At 39.2% G+C, this 12,841-nt stretch overlaps 1 protein-coding gene across 3 annotated transcripts in view; it reads left to right on the top strand.

Moving 5' to 3' along the window:
• Positions 1–12,841, top strand: part of LOC148373630 (retinal-specific phospholipid-transporting ATPase ABCA4-like) — a 67,987-nt gene that overhangs the window by 42,946 nt on the left and 12,200 nt on the right. For all 3 annotated transcript variants that reach the window (XM_088327520.1, XM_088327511.1, XM_088327503.1), the window contains 13 exons: positions 360–511; positions 2,112–2,236; positions 2,328–2,426; positions 4,096–4,377; positions 5,909–5,941; positions 6,026–6,131; positions 6,209–6,283; positions 7,519–7,688; positions 8,702–8,879; positions 8,959–9,074; positions 9,770–9,917; positions 12,081–12,204; positions 12,301–12,430. In XM_088327520.1, coding sequence (XP_088183646.1) covers positions 360–511; positions 2,112–2,236; positions 2,328–2,426; positions 4,096–4,377; positions 5,909–5,941; positions 6,026–6,131; positions 6,209–6,283; positions 7,519–7,688; positions 8,702–8,879; positions 8,959–9,074; positions 9,770–9,917; positions 12,081–12,204; positions 12,301–12,430 — 1,738 coding nt within the window. The remainder of the gene's footprint in view (positions 1–359; positions 512–2,111; positions 2,237–2,327; positions 2,427–4,095; positions 4,378–5,908; positions 5,942–6,025; positions 6,132–6,208; positions 6,284–7,518; positions 7,689–8,701; positions 8,880–8,958; positions 9,075–9,769; positions 9,918–12,080; positions 12,205–12,300; positions 12,431–12,841) is intronic.

Here is a 12,841-nt window from a genome sequence, read left to right as displayed (position 1 = left end):
TGGGGGGCACCCATGGCGCCAAGATGGCAGTCAATTATGTTAGCTCTTTTTAAGTGAGGTTATTTAAAATAAATACATATTTACTGGCCTATGTTTTTTTTTATTTTTAATCCACTTATATATAACAGTTCACTTTTTTTTGTAATTTGTTCAATCAATGCATTTTTAAAATTACCTAAATCAAAAGTAAAACATACATTTTCCCTCAAATACGCTAGACTAAGAAATTGTAGAAACCAGCTTTCCCCTGCTCTGCTCTCCTAATACATTGCTTTGTTTCAACATTGAAATGTCACAGATTAATGCTTGGAAATTGTCTGTACACCTTCACGAATATTGATAAAATGCATTCACTGCAGAGCGCACCGATGCAGCTCCAGGGTCAGACTGCAGCGCCGGAAAAGGTTCCAGGCAGGTGAAAGGAGCACGGCTGATTCTGAAGCAATTTCATGCGCTTCTCGTCAAGAGGTTCCATCACGCCACCCGTAGCCGCAAAGACTTTGTGGCTCAGGTAAAATTAAAGTGTTCTGAATAAGGATGTGATTCCATATTTTTTCCTTACATTTCAAGATTCTTATAACGCTACATAATCTTATACGGAATCCTGCTCCACATTTTTGTCCAGATGACCATTACGATGTATCCATTTGGCTTTTAAAGCAGTAGAACTGAGCCAAAATTCTTGGAATGACAATTAAGTGCCACAAGCAAAATATTTTACAAAGCCATTACAAACTTTGTGGGTGCCATGTGTGTAGACCAAGAAGCATCTGCGTCTTGACTCAGATCCAGTTTCAGATTGTATGACAAAATTGATCTAATAGAAAATCCCAAACCCCTAATCGAATATTAATGTGACAATTATTTGAATCTCTTTACGTTTGTCCAAAGCGAAAGAAAAAAAAATCATAGAAAAACGATTTATCTGTCCATAAATAACAAACCTGGATGGAAACCCAGACAATCAGTCATTTAAACTGTCTTTGCAATTTCAGGAGCAATCCAATGATTAATTGTAAGCAATTCCAATATTATGAATTTTTGGTTTGTGTCAATTATTCACTTTTACCAAATGTAATGTAAAGTAATATATATGGTAATTTTCTTAGGTATTTATACATGTCAGAATGTAGAACTAGATCTGAAGCCTGGATACAGATTATAATTTTATTGATATTGTCACGGAGTGGAGTGGAAGGGGTGACCAGACCAGAACGGAGGCAGGAGGCAGGAAGGGAGAACTCAATTGCGTGACGATCCAAAACTTTTATTTACCAAAATAAAAGTTGTCCATAACTCAGGGACAAGACAGAACGAACAGGTTTTAACAAAACGTGCAAACACAGGCTTCTTCCAACTCAACAAAACAGGACAAGGCATAACAGAACGGACAATGGGTATATAATGAGCCAGCACCCGCAAAGCCCACAATCCAGCCTTAAATAGCAGACACGCGATTAGTTGAACTGCTTCAGCTGGTGCCCAGGGGGCGGGGCAGACCGGTCGCCAAGGCGACCATGACAGATATTAGCTCTCTGCAAACGTTTTCATCAAAATTCCCCTTTGGGGCTTTTAAAGAGACAGTGTACTGTCATGTGCCTCTCATGGTAGAAAACACTTAATAATTAAAAAAAATCTATTGATTTAACATGGATTTTTCACAAAATACTCGTACTTCGAGAAATGTATATTTCTTTTACATAACATGAGGTTTACCTAGAGGGACCTAACATAATTGTCTGCCATCGGCAGTACCTCAGTAGGTAGAGCGCTCGTCTTGGGATCAAGGGATCCCAGTTCAAATCCCGGCTCGTCCGTGTTACTTGTCGAAGTGCCCTTGGGTAAGACACTGAACCCCTAATACCCCCAATAAGCAAGTTAGCGCCTTACATGGCTGCAAGGCCGCTATTGGAAAAATGTGGAGCACATTGTAAAGCGCTTTGAGAAGTGCTTGACTTAAAAAGCGCTATATAAAATGCAGATCATTTCATTTCATTTCATCTTGCTGTTACGGGTATTTTGTATTTTTCCTTGTTTTTGTTTGCATTACACAATACCGCGACATATATGGCTCTTTAAATATTTGACCTAAAAAAAAAATCATGGTGCAGATTGTTCTACCAGCCAGCTTCGTTCTCATCGCACTCATCTTCACGACCATCGTTCCCCCATTTGGAGAGTACCCCAGCCTGACGTTGTCGCCCTGGATGTATGGCCCACAGGTCACCTTCTTCAGGTTGCGTCTCAACAGATGTCTTATTTTCTCTTTTGAGACAGTGATTTTGATTACAACGATGACCTCATTCTTTGTTGTCTTACCAACGCAGCAACGAGCAACCTTCAGACCCGGCCATGAGGCACTTCACCGAACGCTTCTTTAGTCGACCGGGCCTTGGAACCCGATGCATGCAAGGGGAGCCATTAGGGTGAGTAGGACTGAGGGTAGTTTAAACCAGGCATCAACCACGTGGGGAATTTGGTATTGATGCCTTGACCTGCATAATTCCAACTGCGCCGTGCCCCCACACACTTGACCTCATTTTTGTGTGTTTTACGTGTTTTTGGATCACATATTTACTAATGTGCCTTTTTAGACAAAAGTACCAGGGCAACCATACTGTGCGGAATAGTGCCAGATTGCAACACAGACGTGAGAAGTGTCTTTCTGTGTTTTCGTCATCTGCGTCAACCATAGTAACATATCATTTTTCTTGTTATCTTTACTCAAGGCAAAAAGTGAAACTTCATAGACTGGATATTGACGCCCATGATACAGAAAAATATTTGTCGAAATTTCCCTGCTTTCAATTCAGAAAGATAAATTGAGGACTTGATTTGACCGTGACAAAGTTAAATTATCGTGAGTATGTTGTAAATATTGCATAAAGTACTGTCAAAACTCCTGTTTGGCTTCAGTTATGTATCATACAAGCAAAATGGCGCTGCTTTTCCAGGCTGATAGAAATATGGATTTGGCTACTTGGAGTGCTCAGTTGTTGGGAGCTGCAGTACCTTGTTTGTTTGATATTTATCGATTTTGTTGGTATTTTTGGGGGTGGCTTGAAATGAAACCCTTCCAAAAATACTCGTGAAAGCCTAACAACTGTTTAAATTTTCACCGAAATCGCCCCAGCCGTTCCAGAGCTTGCACGTCATATACATACACGCGCACACACCTTGACACCAGGATTTATAAAGTACTTTAGATTAGATTTAGATTATATATATTTAGGAAGTTTGCATACATTGATTCCGATCACCTTTACATAGATCATTAGATTGATCGATAGGTAGGCAGGTAAGTTGGTAGTTAGGTAGGTAAGTAGGAAGGTAAGTAGTGTTGTAAAAGAAATGGACATATTTATTGTCACGAGGCGTGGTGGGGTCGAAGGAGTGATCGGACCAGAACGGGGCAGGAGGCAGGAAGGGAGAACTCAATTGCGTGACGATCCATAAGTTTTATTTAACAAAATAAAAGTTGTCCAAAAGTCAGGGACAAGACAAACAAAAACATTCTTACAATCAGAACAGAACGGTACAGAGTTCCTCCGGCACGGACTCAATAGGACAAGGCATAACAGACGGAAAATGTTTAAACCTAAAAACAGGACAAGGCATAACAGACCTGGGATTGTGTAATGAGCCAGCGCCCGCCAAACCCAAAATCCAGCCTTAAATAGCAGACCAGCAATCAGCTGATCTGCTTCAGCTTGAGTTCGGGGGCGTGGCATACTGGTCGTCATGGCGACCGTGACATTTATTTTCTAGAAGGGCAGCATAGATGTTTCCAGACGTCACTGGATGTTTTGTATTTAGAGCGCATACATTGTGGAAAAGAACAGCTCGCGGTTTTCCTTTTTGCTGTGCACACTTTGGCGTCCGAGCTCCAAAATTATCATACATGTTTAATCCTGGAGGCTATTGCCACCGCACCATTTTGCTACAACAAATGCCCCCAAACACAAATGCCAGAAGCAAGAAGCCAATCGCCACTGGCGTCGCATGCAGTTCGGTACTAGGTGTGCGCTTCGTGCCAGTTGTTTGCTTGGCTTAACTCAAATAGTATGTTTACATACTATTTATCTGTATTTCCAGGATGCCTTGTGGCGATGAACAGTCGGTGTGGCAGCGCCCTGACATTGATCCGGTTACAGAAAACATCCTGCAGAGTCCAGAGTGGAACCAAAGAAACCCGTCGCCCTCCTGCCTGTGCAGTAGCAGCCGAAAGCTAACCATGATGCCCATCTGTCCTGCCGGGGCTGGCGGCCTGCCGCCCTTGCAACGGCTCCAGGCCACAGGAGACACCGTAATGGACCTGACCCAACGCAACATCTCGGACTTCCTGGTCAAAACCTATCCGAGTCTCATCAGAACAAGGTGAGTGTAACTATTTCTCATCTTTATTTCCACTAACTAGAGGAGTACTTATTTTGATTTGTTTTGTGTTATTGTATTTGTGTTTACTGTAACTGATTTATTTGTTTGTTTTGCAAACACATAAAAATATCAAGAAACAAATGAAAGACAAACATTGAGGTTTTTTATTCACATCTTCTAAACATTGAGTACTTTCGCCAAACACATGTTCAAAAAAATGATCGTTTTTAAACCTGAGCCTGAACCTACTGAGCCGCAAAAGTTGGGCCACTTATCACAATACTGTATATCTCCCAGAAATGCATATATTTATGTAGATGAACACACAAAAAATGTTTATTGAATAAACATTTCCATAGTTAAATTTTATAAATAAAAAAATCAGTAGTAAACAAGTCATAACATCACACAAACAGAAAAAATGAGTACAATGTTTTAAAAGTAACCCACCAAAAACACTTAGGTGAAAGATAACCCAATTTAGGTTTGGAGTGCAAGTTTTATGTTTTTGTATTTGTGGTTATTTAAACTGATTCATTTGGTTTTTTTGTACACACGTAAAAATATCAAGGAAAAGACAAGACAAACATTGAGCTATTATATCCACAACTTATTTGAAACATTGGATACTTCCGCTGAACAAATCTCTTAAAAACATTGATTTTGTTTGTAATCTTGTTCAAATGAACCAAAAAATAATTTGTTATTAGTAATTTTGTTTAGACGAACACATTAAAAAAATGTGTACCATTGTAAATGCAAACTTCTATAATTTAATAAAAAAAAGGAGTAAATTATTTTAAAAATAAACCAATTTAGGTTAAGATGGCAAGTATTTTTGTTTTTGTATTTGTGTTTATTTTAACTGATTTATTTGTTTATTTTTCACACACATAACAATATCAATTGAAAACAAATGACAATGATTGAGGTATTTTATTTACAACTTCCAGAAATATCCCCCAAACCGCATCATTAAGAATGGATTAAAACACAAAAAAATGTGAATTAAACACAATCTTCAAAGGTTTCATTAAAAAAAAAGTCTGTTTGTATTGTAGAAAACAACCCCCATCTCACAAACAAAACAAAAAAGGAATACTTTATTTTGAAATTCCTTGGAAAAAAATCTTTATCTTAAAAGAAAAGAAAACTACCCTTAAAAATGTGTTGTTTACACCTACACTCATAAATTGGATTGTAGCCGTCAAAATGACTCTGAAAAAAAGAAGTTTTTTGGTTCAGGTTTCTGCACCTAGATATGGTGTTTATTCTCAACAAAATAACCCTGAAAGGTGGATCAAATTGATCCCAGTAATGGATAGGTTCATTTTTGAGCTAACTTCGTTTATACGTTTATATTTTTTACCTCTATCTAATTAAATTCCCCGTTTTAGGTTTCTGTCAGAGAAAAAAAACAAACAAAAGGCTAATTTTGCTAGTTCATTGCTGGCTTATTATATTCCTCATGCAAGTATATTTGTCTTTTTATTGAATAAGCTGTTTTTAACTCCTCTCTCGTTGTTCACAGTTTAAAGAGCAAATACTGGGTGAATGAACAAAGGTAACTACAGTACCACTACATGTTCCTCAAATTCCTCATTGATAAAAATATAAAATGAATTCACTAGAAGGAGTTTCTCCTCAGATATGGCGGCCTTTCTGTGGGTGGACAGCTTCCAATCCTGAATGTAGAACCCAAAGACATAGAAAATGTTTTCCATCAATTGGGGCGGATGCTCAACATCACTGGGGTAACAAGTCTTGTTGTTATCTCGGAGTACACACTTGACCTCCTTTAATCACAGTAATCACAACTGTTTTCTGGCAGGGTCAATATTCCAAAACAGCACGGAGAGAACTCGGCCCTTTCTTACGATACATGGAAAGCGAATTCAACATAAAGGTAAGCAGTATCTGAGGGAAAGGGGTCATCTAGGGCAGTGGTCGGCAACCTTTTCTGTAATCACAGACTGGTTTATTGTCTGATAGGTTTCCCGGCCTAAGGGCGGCATTACAAATGTTTGTACTTTCTCTAAGGTAATAACGATAATAATTAAAACAATTATAACATTTTTAAAAAGATAAACATTCGTAAAAATAATGAGCATACATCCACTAGATAATACTGTGGAACATTTAGATATCCTCGTAACATCACACCAAAATCACGTTTCTGAACTGCTTACCCTAGCGAGGGGCACTGAGGTGCTAGGCACATCAGCTATGTTTCTGTAATGTGGGAGGAAACCGGAGTGACCAAGGGCACCGGGGGAACATGCAAGGAGGCCGGTTCCTGGAATTGAACACAGGACACCTAAACTATCAGACTGATGTGCTAAAAGCAACACATTCTGGTCGCTTTTGTAACATTTAATGCAAAATGTCACGTCAATCGTTAAAAAGCTTGTTGGTGTAATGTGGTCCATGTGTCATGTTATTGAATCCATGCATCCTTCAACTTCATTTCAAAGTTTTTACAAGTGTTTTAGCATGACATAGTTGGCCTTTCCCCAAGGTTTTTGCATATAAGAGCAAAAGTTCGTTTTTATTCAGCCTTCACAGTATCTTTTACAGGTGGGAATCCACATTTCTAATATGAGAGTTGCACCGCCTGATAGATTCCTGCACACGTCCATAAAATAATGGAACTTATTTTTTTTTCTTTGCCCCAGTACCAAACTACCCACAGCTCGGTATTATTCCATGGCCTGGTGGTTGCAGACCACTGATCTAGGGAGCAAAAAAATCAAGTCAAGTCAAGTCACATTTATTTTTATATAGCCCTTAATCACAAAAATGTCTCAAAGGACTGCACAGGATTACAAATACACAATTACCTGATCTTAAACCAACATGCGGGCAAGGAACAACTCAAAACCTCAGCGTGAGAAAAAAGAGAAACCTTGAGAAGGGGCCTCACAAGTGGTAATCCTCCTTCCAGGACGACCAGGGTGAAATAGATTTAGCATTACAGTACACAAACATAGTAAACACTAGGTAACGTGTTGAAAATTTGTCCGGAAAGTGCATGACAGCAACGACACCCCAGTCTGTAAACTTGTCCAGAAAAATCAGTGAATTGTCACTGTAAATTCTGGTTGCATGCTGGATAGTTCATAAAAGTTGTTCCTCTGACAGGTGTGGTACAACAACAAAGGATGGCACGCTATGGTGGCCTTCATGAACGTAGCTAACAACGCCATCTTGCGGGCATTCCTGCCCACCAGTGCGAGACCAATCGAGTTTGGCATCACTGCCCTCAACCACCCCCTGAACCTGACCAAGGAGCAGCTTTCAGAAGTCACCGTGTGAGTGCTTAACCTCTGACTTACAAGTCGGTTAATCCTTGCAAGCACCGGAAGTTTGTAAAATGTTAGAAATGACAGATGGTGTCCTGTAGAACTAGACTAATTCAACCACAAATAAACAAGTAGTATTTACATTGTGAATAGCTTACTGGCAACAAGCTGGTGAACATGTACCATTAACAGGGCTCCTGACTACTATAAATCTTCTATATTTTATTATGCCAGTATATAGCAAAATACTAAATATGCATTTTCTATGAAAATAGAAAGAGAGGAAGAGAGGAGGTGGAGCAGAGTTCAACAGCCTTACAGCCCATGGATACAGACTGCGAGGCAATTTATATGTTTCTGGCCTCTTTGTTTTTATTTGACAACTACTTTGACTTTAAAAGGGCGCTCTTAAATGATACATATGAAAATGTTCCACCTCTTTCTGGGTTATGAAATATGATTTTCAATGTAACACAGCTCTGCATTAGTAAAACATAGTGAGAACATACGAAGTACCTTACACAATGTATTTTTGCAGGTACAATTTCAAAAAGAAACAGAATAGACCAAACACATTGGGCTTGTTAACTATAAGATAGCAAAATACGTACAAAATGCGCCATGGTGGATCCGTAAGGGTTTTTCATTTTGTGCTGGTGTTGTTTTATACTGGCAATAAAGTTAGCAGACAGAGAACTAAATCAGCTGAAATACGCCTAGCTAGGGAAGATGGTCTTACATCATACCACGAGCTAATAAAATAGGACCAACTGGCAATATTCTATGTGATAACAAAGAGCTATATAGTAATTTTACTATTGAAAAAATTTAAAGGCTAATACAGTGCCTTGACAGTGTAACGATATCAGAACATTCCAATCAGCAAGTGACAACATACATCAATACAAATATTTTTGAAAAATAAGTCAGACGCATTTCTAATGAGAATTGCTCCAGCAAGATTGCGAATAGGGTTCTCCTCTGCTTAGTTTTGATTGAGCTCGTTTTTTTTCTGTCATCAGGTTAACCACATCTGTGAACGCGGTGGTGGCCATCTGCGTAATCTTCGCCATGTCCTTCATTCCAGCCAGCTTCGTCCTTTACCTTATCCAGGAGCGTGCCACCAAAGCCAAACACTTGCAGTTTGTCAGTGGCGTTAGCCCTTTCATTTACTGGCTCTCCAACTTCTTTTGGGACATGGTGAGGGAAAAGTGACACGGCTACTTTTATTGTTTATTGCTGTGTTGTTGCTGATAGGCTGTTTGAATCATGCTTGCAGGTGAATTACTCCATCAGCGCTGCATTGGTGGTCGCCATCTTCGTGGCATTTGACAAAAAGTGTTATACGTCCTCAACCAACCTGCCTGCCCTTGTAGTGCTGCTCCTGCTCTATGGGTAAAGAGTGTTGACAAATCATGCACATAGAACTGTACTGAAATAAAACTAGAATGGTTGTGCGCCATTAGAGCATCACCCGCGTTGAAACGCAAAGCCATTTTAGGGTGGCATTTCCCTTTTTGGCAGGGTCATTGGCAGCTGAGAATGGAAAATCTAATGAGTACTCTCCTGTTGAATATCAACACCATTTTAGGATTTTAGTCTCCATCTGAATTCTATCAGATTATAATTACTCACGGTACTAATTTGCACAACGTTATTTTGGCTAAACTCTTTCCCATTATTCTTCATTGCAATGTTGGTCAATGTGGCTCCATAAGTAAAAAGAAAGTTTGATGATGAGATAAAATATTTTCCTTTTGTCATCACAACCTCAATGGCCAAGTGATTAGCACTCTGGGTTTGATTACATGCATCCAATGCTGAGGAAATGTGTTCAGCAATATTTGCCAACTGATCAATCATTGCTCATTTAAAATACTGAAAATAACCTTGTTGCGACGTGCACCCAATTTTGAGGGTTTTTTGTAGTAAAAGAAAACACGTCTACAGTATACACGGATAAATACTATATTAGCAAAAAGGCAAACAATCCATGGTACTGACCACCGATGGTTGACAACGATTGCATATACCCATATTTAGTGATTGCATTTTTCATTATGTAATGAGCAGTTGTATTGTGGATTTAGGTGGTCTGTGACCCCCATGATGTACCCCATGTCGTACCTATTCACCGTTCCGAGCACCGCCTACGTGTCTCTGTCGTGCATCAACCTGTTCATCGGCATCAACAGCAGCGCTGTCACCTTTATCCTGGAGCTTTTCGACAACAACCGGGTAAGCAATATCACACTAATGTTTTATGCACATACATTTATAAAAACAATATGGGTATATTATACACAGTATCATATGCAGTGACGTGTGTTAAGGTTCATTTCTGGTGAGGCGCAGTCAGATCACCAAATAAACTGAGTTACTCTACAGCTTAATGATCATTAGATTGTTTGAACCAGCATTTCTTCTATGGCAATATAAAAACTGTAGCAAAAAAATTTTTAACACTTAAAATGTGCTCGTCTTGACTTATAGATGAAGTCCATTTGGCGTTCCTTTTGAATAAAAGCATCAATAAGTACTCTTTGTATTTCTTCCGTTTTAAAAGTCCCTCTCTTCAATGAAGATCACTGCCAGTGAGGACATTTGTCCCTGATCTCTTCTGACTTTCTTCTCTTCTGACTCTTTTGTGTTGGTCGTCCTTAAAATAACATCTCTTGCTTTGATTTCAAGTCTAGCTTGTACAACTCTTTCAATTTCAAGAAATTATCCGCCCTTTTAAGAGATAAAGGACAAATAATGTGACAAAAAACTTGGCTAACTATTACTTTTAGCTTGCTAATTGTATTGATTGGCCCTGAGGGAGTGTGCCAAATCAAAATCACTGGTCATGGTCTCCCTTTCGCCCCCTGACACCCAATGGAACGTTACATAAGACAAGTGATTTTTGGCAGCTGCGCGCTCTCAGTATTCGAACGGTAAATGTGAAAATTCAACAATTTTGAAAAAGAAAATTCAAAAATGGGGAAGTTAAATGACACTTAATATTCACTGTATGCCAAAAGTCTTGGGCACATTTCGACATTCAAAAAAACCCATTAGAAACTATTGAGGATATAAAAGCACATCTGGTAAAATCAGAAAGCTTGGAATCTAACATTTTAATATAGAATGTTCAAAGATGTTCAATGTGAGCACCATTGGTCACATGACACACATAAAGCAAATTTAAAAATTCTTGCCAAACGTTTCCCACCATTGCATTGTCAATTGTTGCAACAGCTTCTGTTATTTGTGGCTTCAGCTCATCCACGTCTCTTAAAGTAGGGGGCACATAGACCAATCCTTTCACAAATCCCCACAAAAGGAAATTGCATGATCTGAGATTCAAGATCTGGGTGGCCAGGGCACGAGAACATGATCATTCTGCGCATACCATCCAATATATCTGTCAGTGTTGTGTTCATAAACTGTTTAACCAGCAGGCTTCAGTGGGTTGGGGCCCTAATTTGTTGGAAAATTAAGTCACCAAACTCTTTCTCACTCAATTTATCCATTAACCAGTTTTCCAGCAGTACGTCTCATCATTGATTGTTGCTCTTTCAAAGAAGAATAGTCTGTAGACATCTTTCTTCGACATAGAACAAAACACAGTCACCTTTGCGGAATCTTGCTCATGCCCAAGAAGATGATGTGGGTTGTCAGTACCTCATATGCAAGTGTTGTGCTTGTTAGCTTTGCCGTTGACATGGAAAGTTGCCTCATTGCTGAAAACAAGCCAGTCATCAAATCAGTCTTCTTATTTTGCATTGCAATAAAAAAGTCACGGCAAGCTGGTCTATCAGTGTTCTTCAACTGTTGGACTAACTGTTAGTTGTTGTCGAACACTAAAGCTCCTTACTGGCTAGTCTGATCGATTAATGGGGGCTCCACTGGAAATCAGTTCAAACTTTTTCATTTCCATCTTTTGAAGTTGAGGGGCGTACCGTTGTTTTAGCTTTGCATAAGTACCCACTCCGTTATCTCACTATGGATGTCCTTTCTGATGGCTCCTTTACAAATGTTCTTGGAAATGTACATTGAGCATCAATCGATGATCTAGTTTTAGCAAATTCAAGCACATAAAATGCCATTTCGGGTTGAGTAAATGCCATTAAAGAAATTTAAAAATCAATAGACTTAAAAAAAAACTAATGCAATTAGCTTTAAAATGGCACAACTTTTATCTTACTGTCGTTTATAGTTAAAGAGATATGGGGACTTTACATTTGGAACATCCTGTATATAAACATTTCATATATTTTTAGTTTTATATCTCCATTATGACAGGTGAGGCTGTCGCTAACTTTCCTCCCTTGACTGCACATCATTGCTAGTATGGTATGGTACAGTATGGTTTGATTGGATATAACATAATGATGATTTTTGCATGTTTAAAATCAGTCATTGCTGATGTTCAACGAGTGGCTGAAGAAAGGCCTGCTGGTTTTTCCTCACTTCTGTCTGGGCCGTGGCCTCATCGACATGGCCATGAACCAGGCGGTCACTGACGTCTATGCCCACTTTGGTAATGACCATCTTTTACACATAGAATTCAAAGTGTAAAAGAAAGTGCTTAAGTGTAAGCATCTCGTGGTCCGATTAATGGGTGTTTTTCTGGCAGGTGAGGAGCACGCCGCCAATCCCTTCCGATGGGACTTTTTAGGGCGGAATGTTTGCTTCATGGCTACAGAGGGTTTTCTCTACTTCGCTCTCAACCTTCTCATCCAGTACCGCTTCTTTTTAGACCACTGGTAATGCATTGTAACATTGTAATGTTTTAAATTAAAGAATGGGAACTTTTGAAAATTGATACTAATGAAACAACCAGGAATGCTGGTTTCACCCAAAGAAGAATGGTCCACAGAATCACTCGTTTTTATACCTGTCAACCTCAACCGATTGTTCCCGCTTATTAATGATTGCAATTCCCCTTATTGTGTGTAACAATTTTAAACAGGATTTTGTTTTTGAGACCAGAGTCTCTTGTTTGATGCCATTGATGTCCACACATGTGCATGCCAGATCTTAAGAGGATGACCTAGTTTTTTTGTTAGACCGATCTTTTTTACACCAGCTCGGTAGCCTAAATGGTAGGGCGCCCGCTCCAAGACTGGGAGGTCGCTGATTCAGGCCTCGGCCGAGTCATACCTAAGACTTACAAC

The sequence above is a fragment of the Urocampus carinirostris genome, chromosome 1, assembly GCF_059441175.1.
Source record: "Urocampus carinirostris isolate Australia breed hairy pipefish chromosome 1, RoL_Ucar_1.0, whole genome shotgun sequence".
Taxonomy (NCBI): Eukaryota; Metazoa; Chordata; class Actinopteri; order Syngnathiformes; family Syngnathidae; genus Urocampus; species Urocampus carinirostris.
Note: the sequence above shows the minus strand (reverse complement) of the source record. Positions and strands in the feature narration are given on the sequence as shown.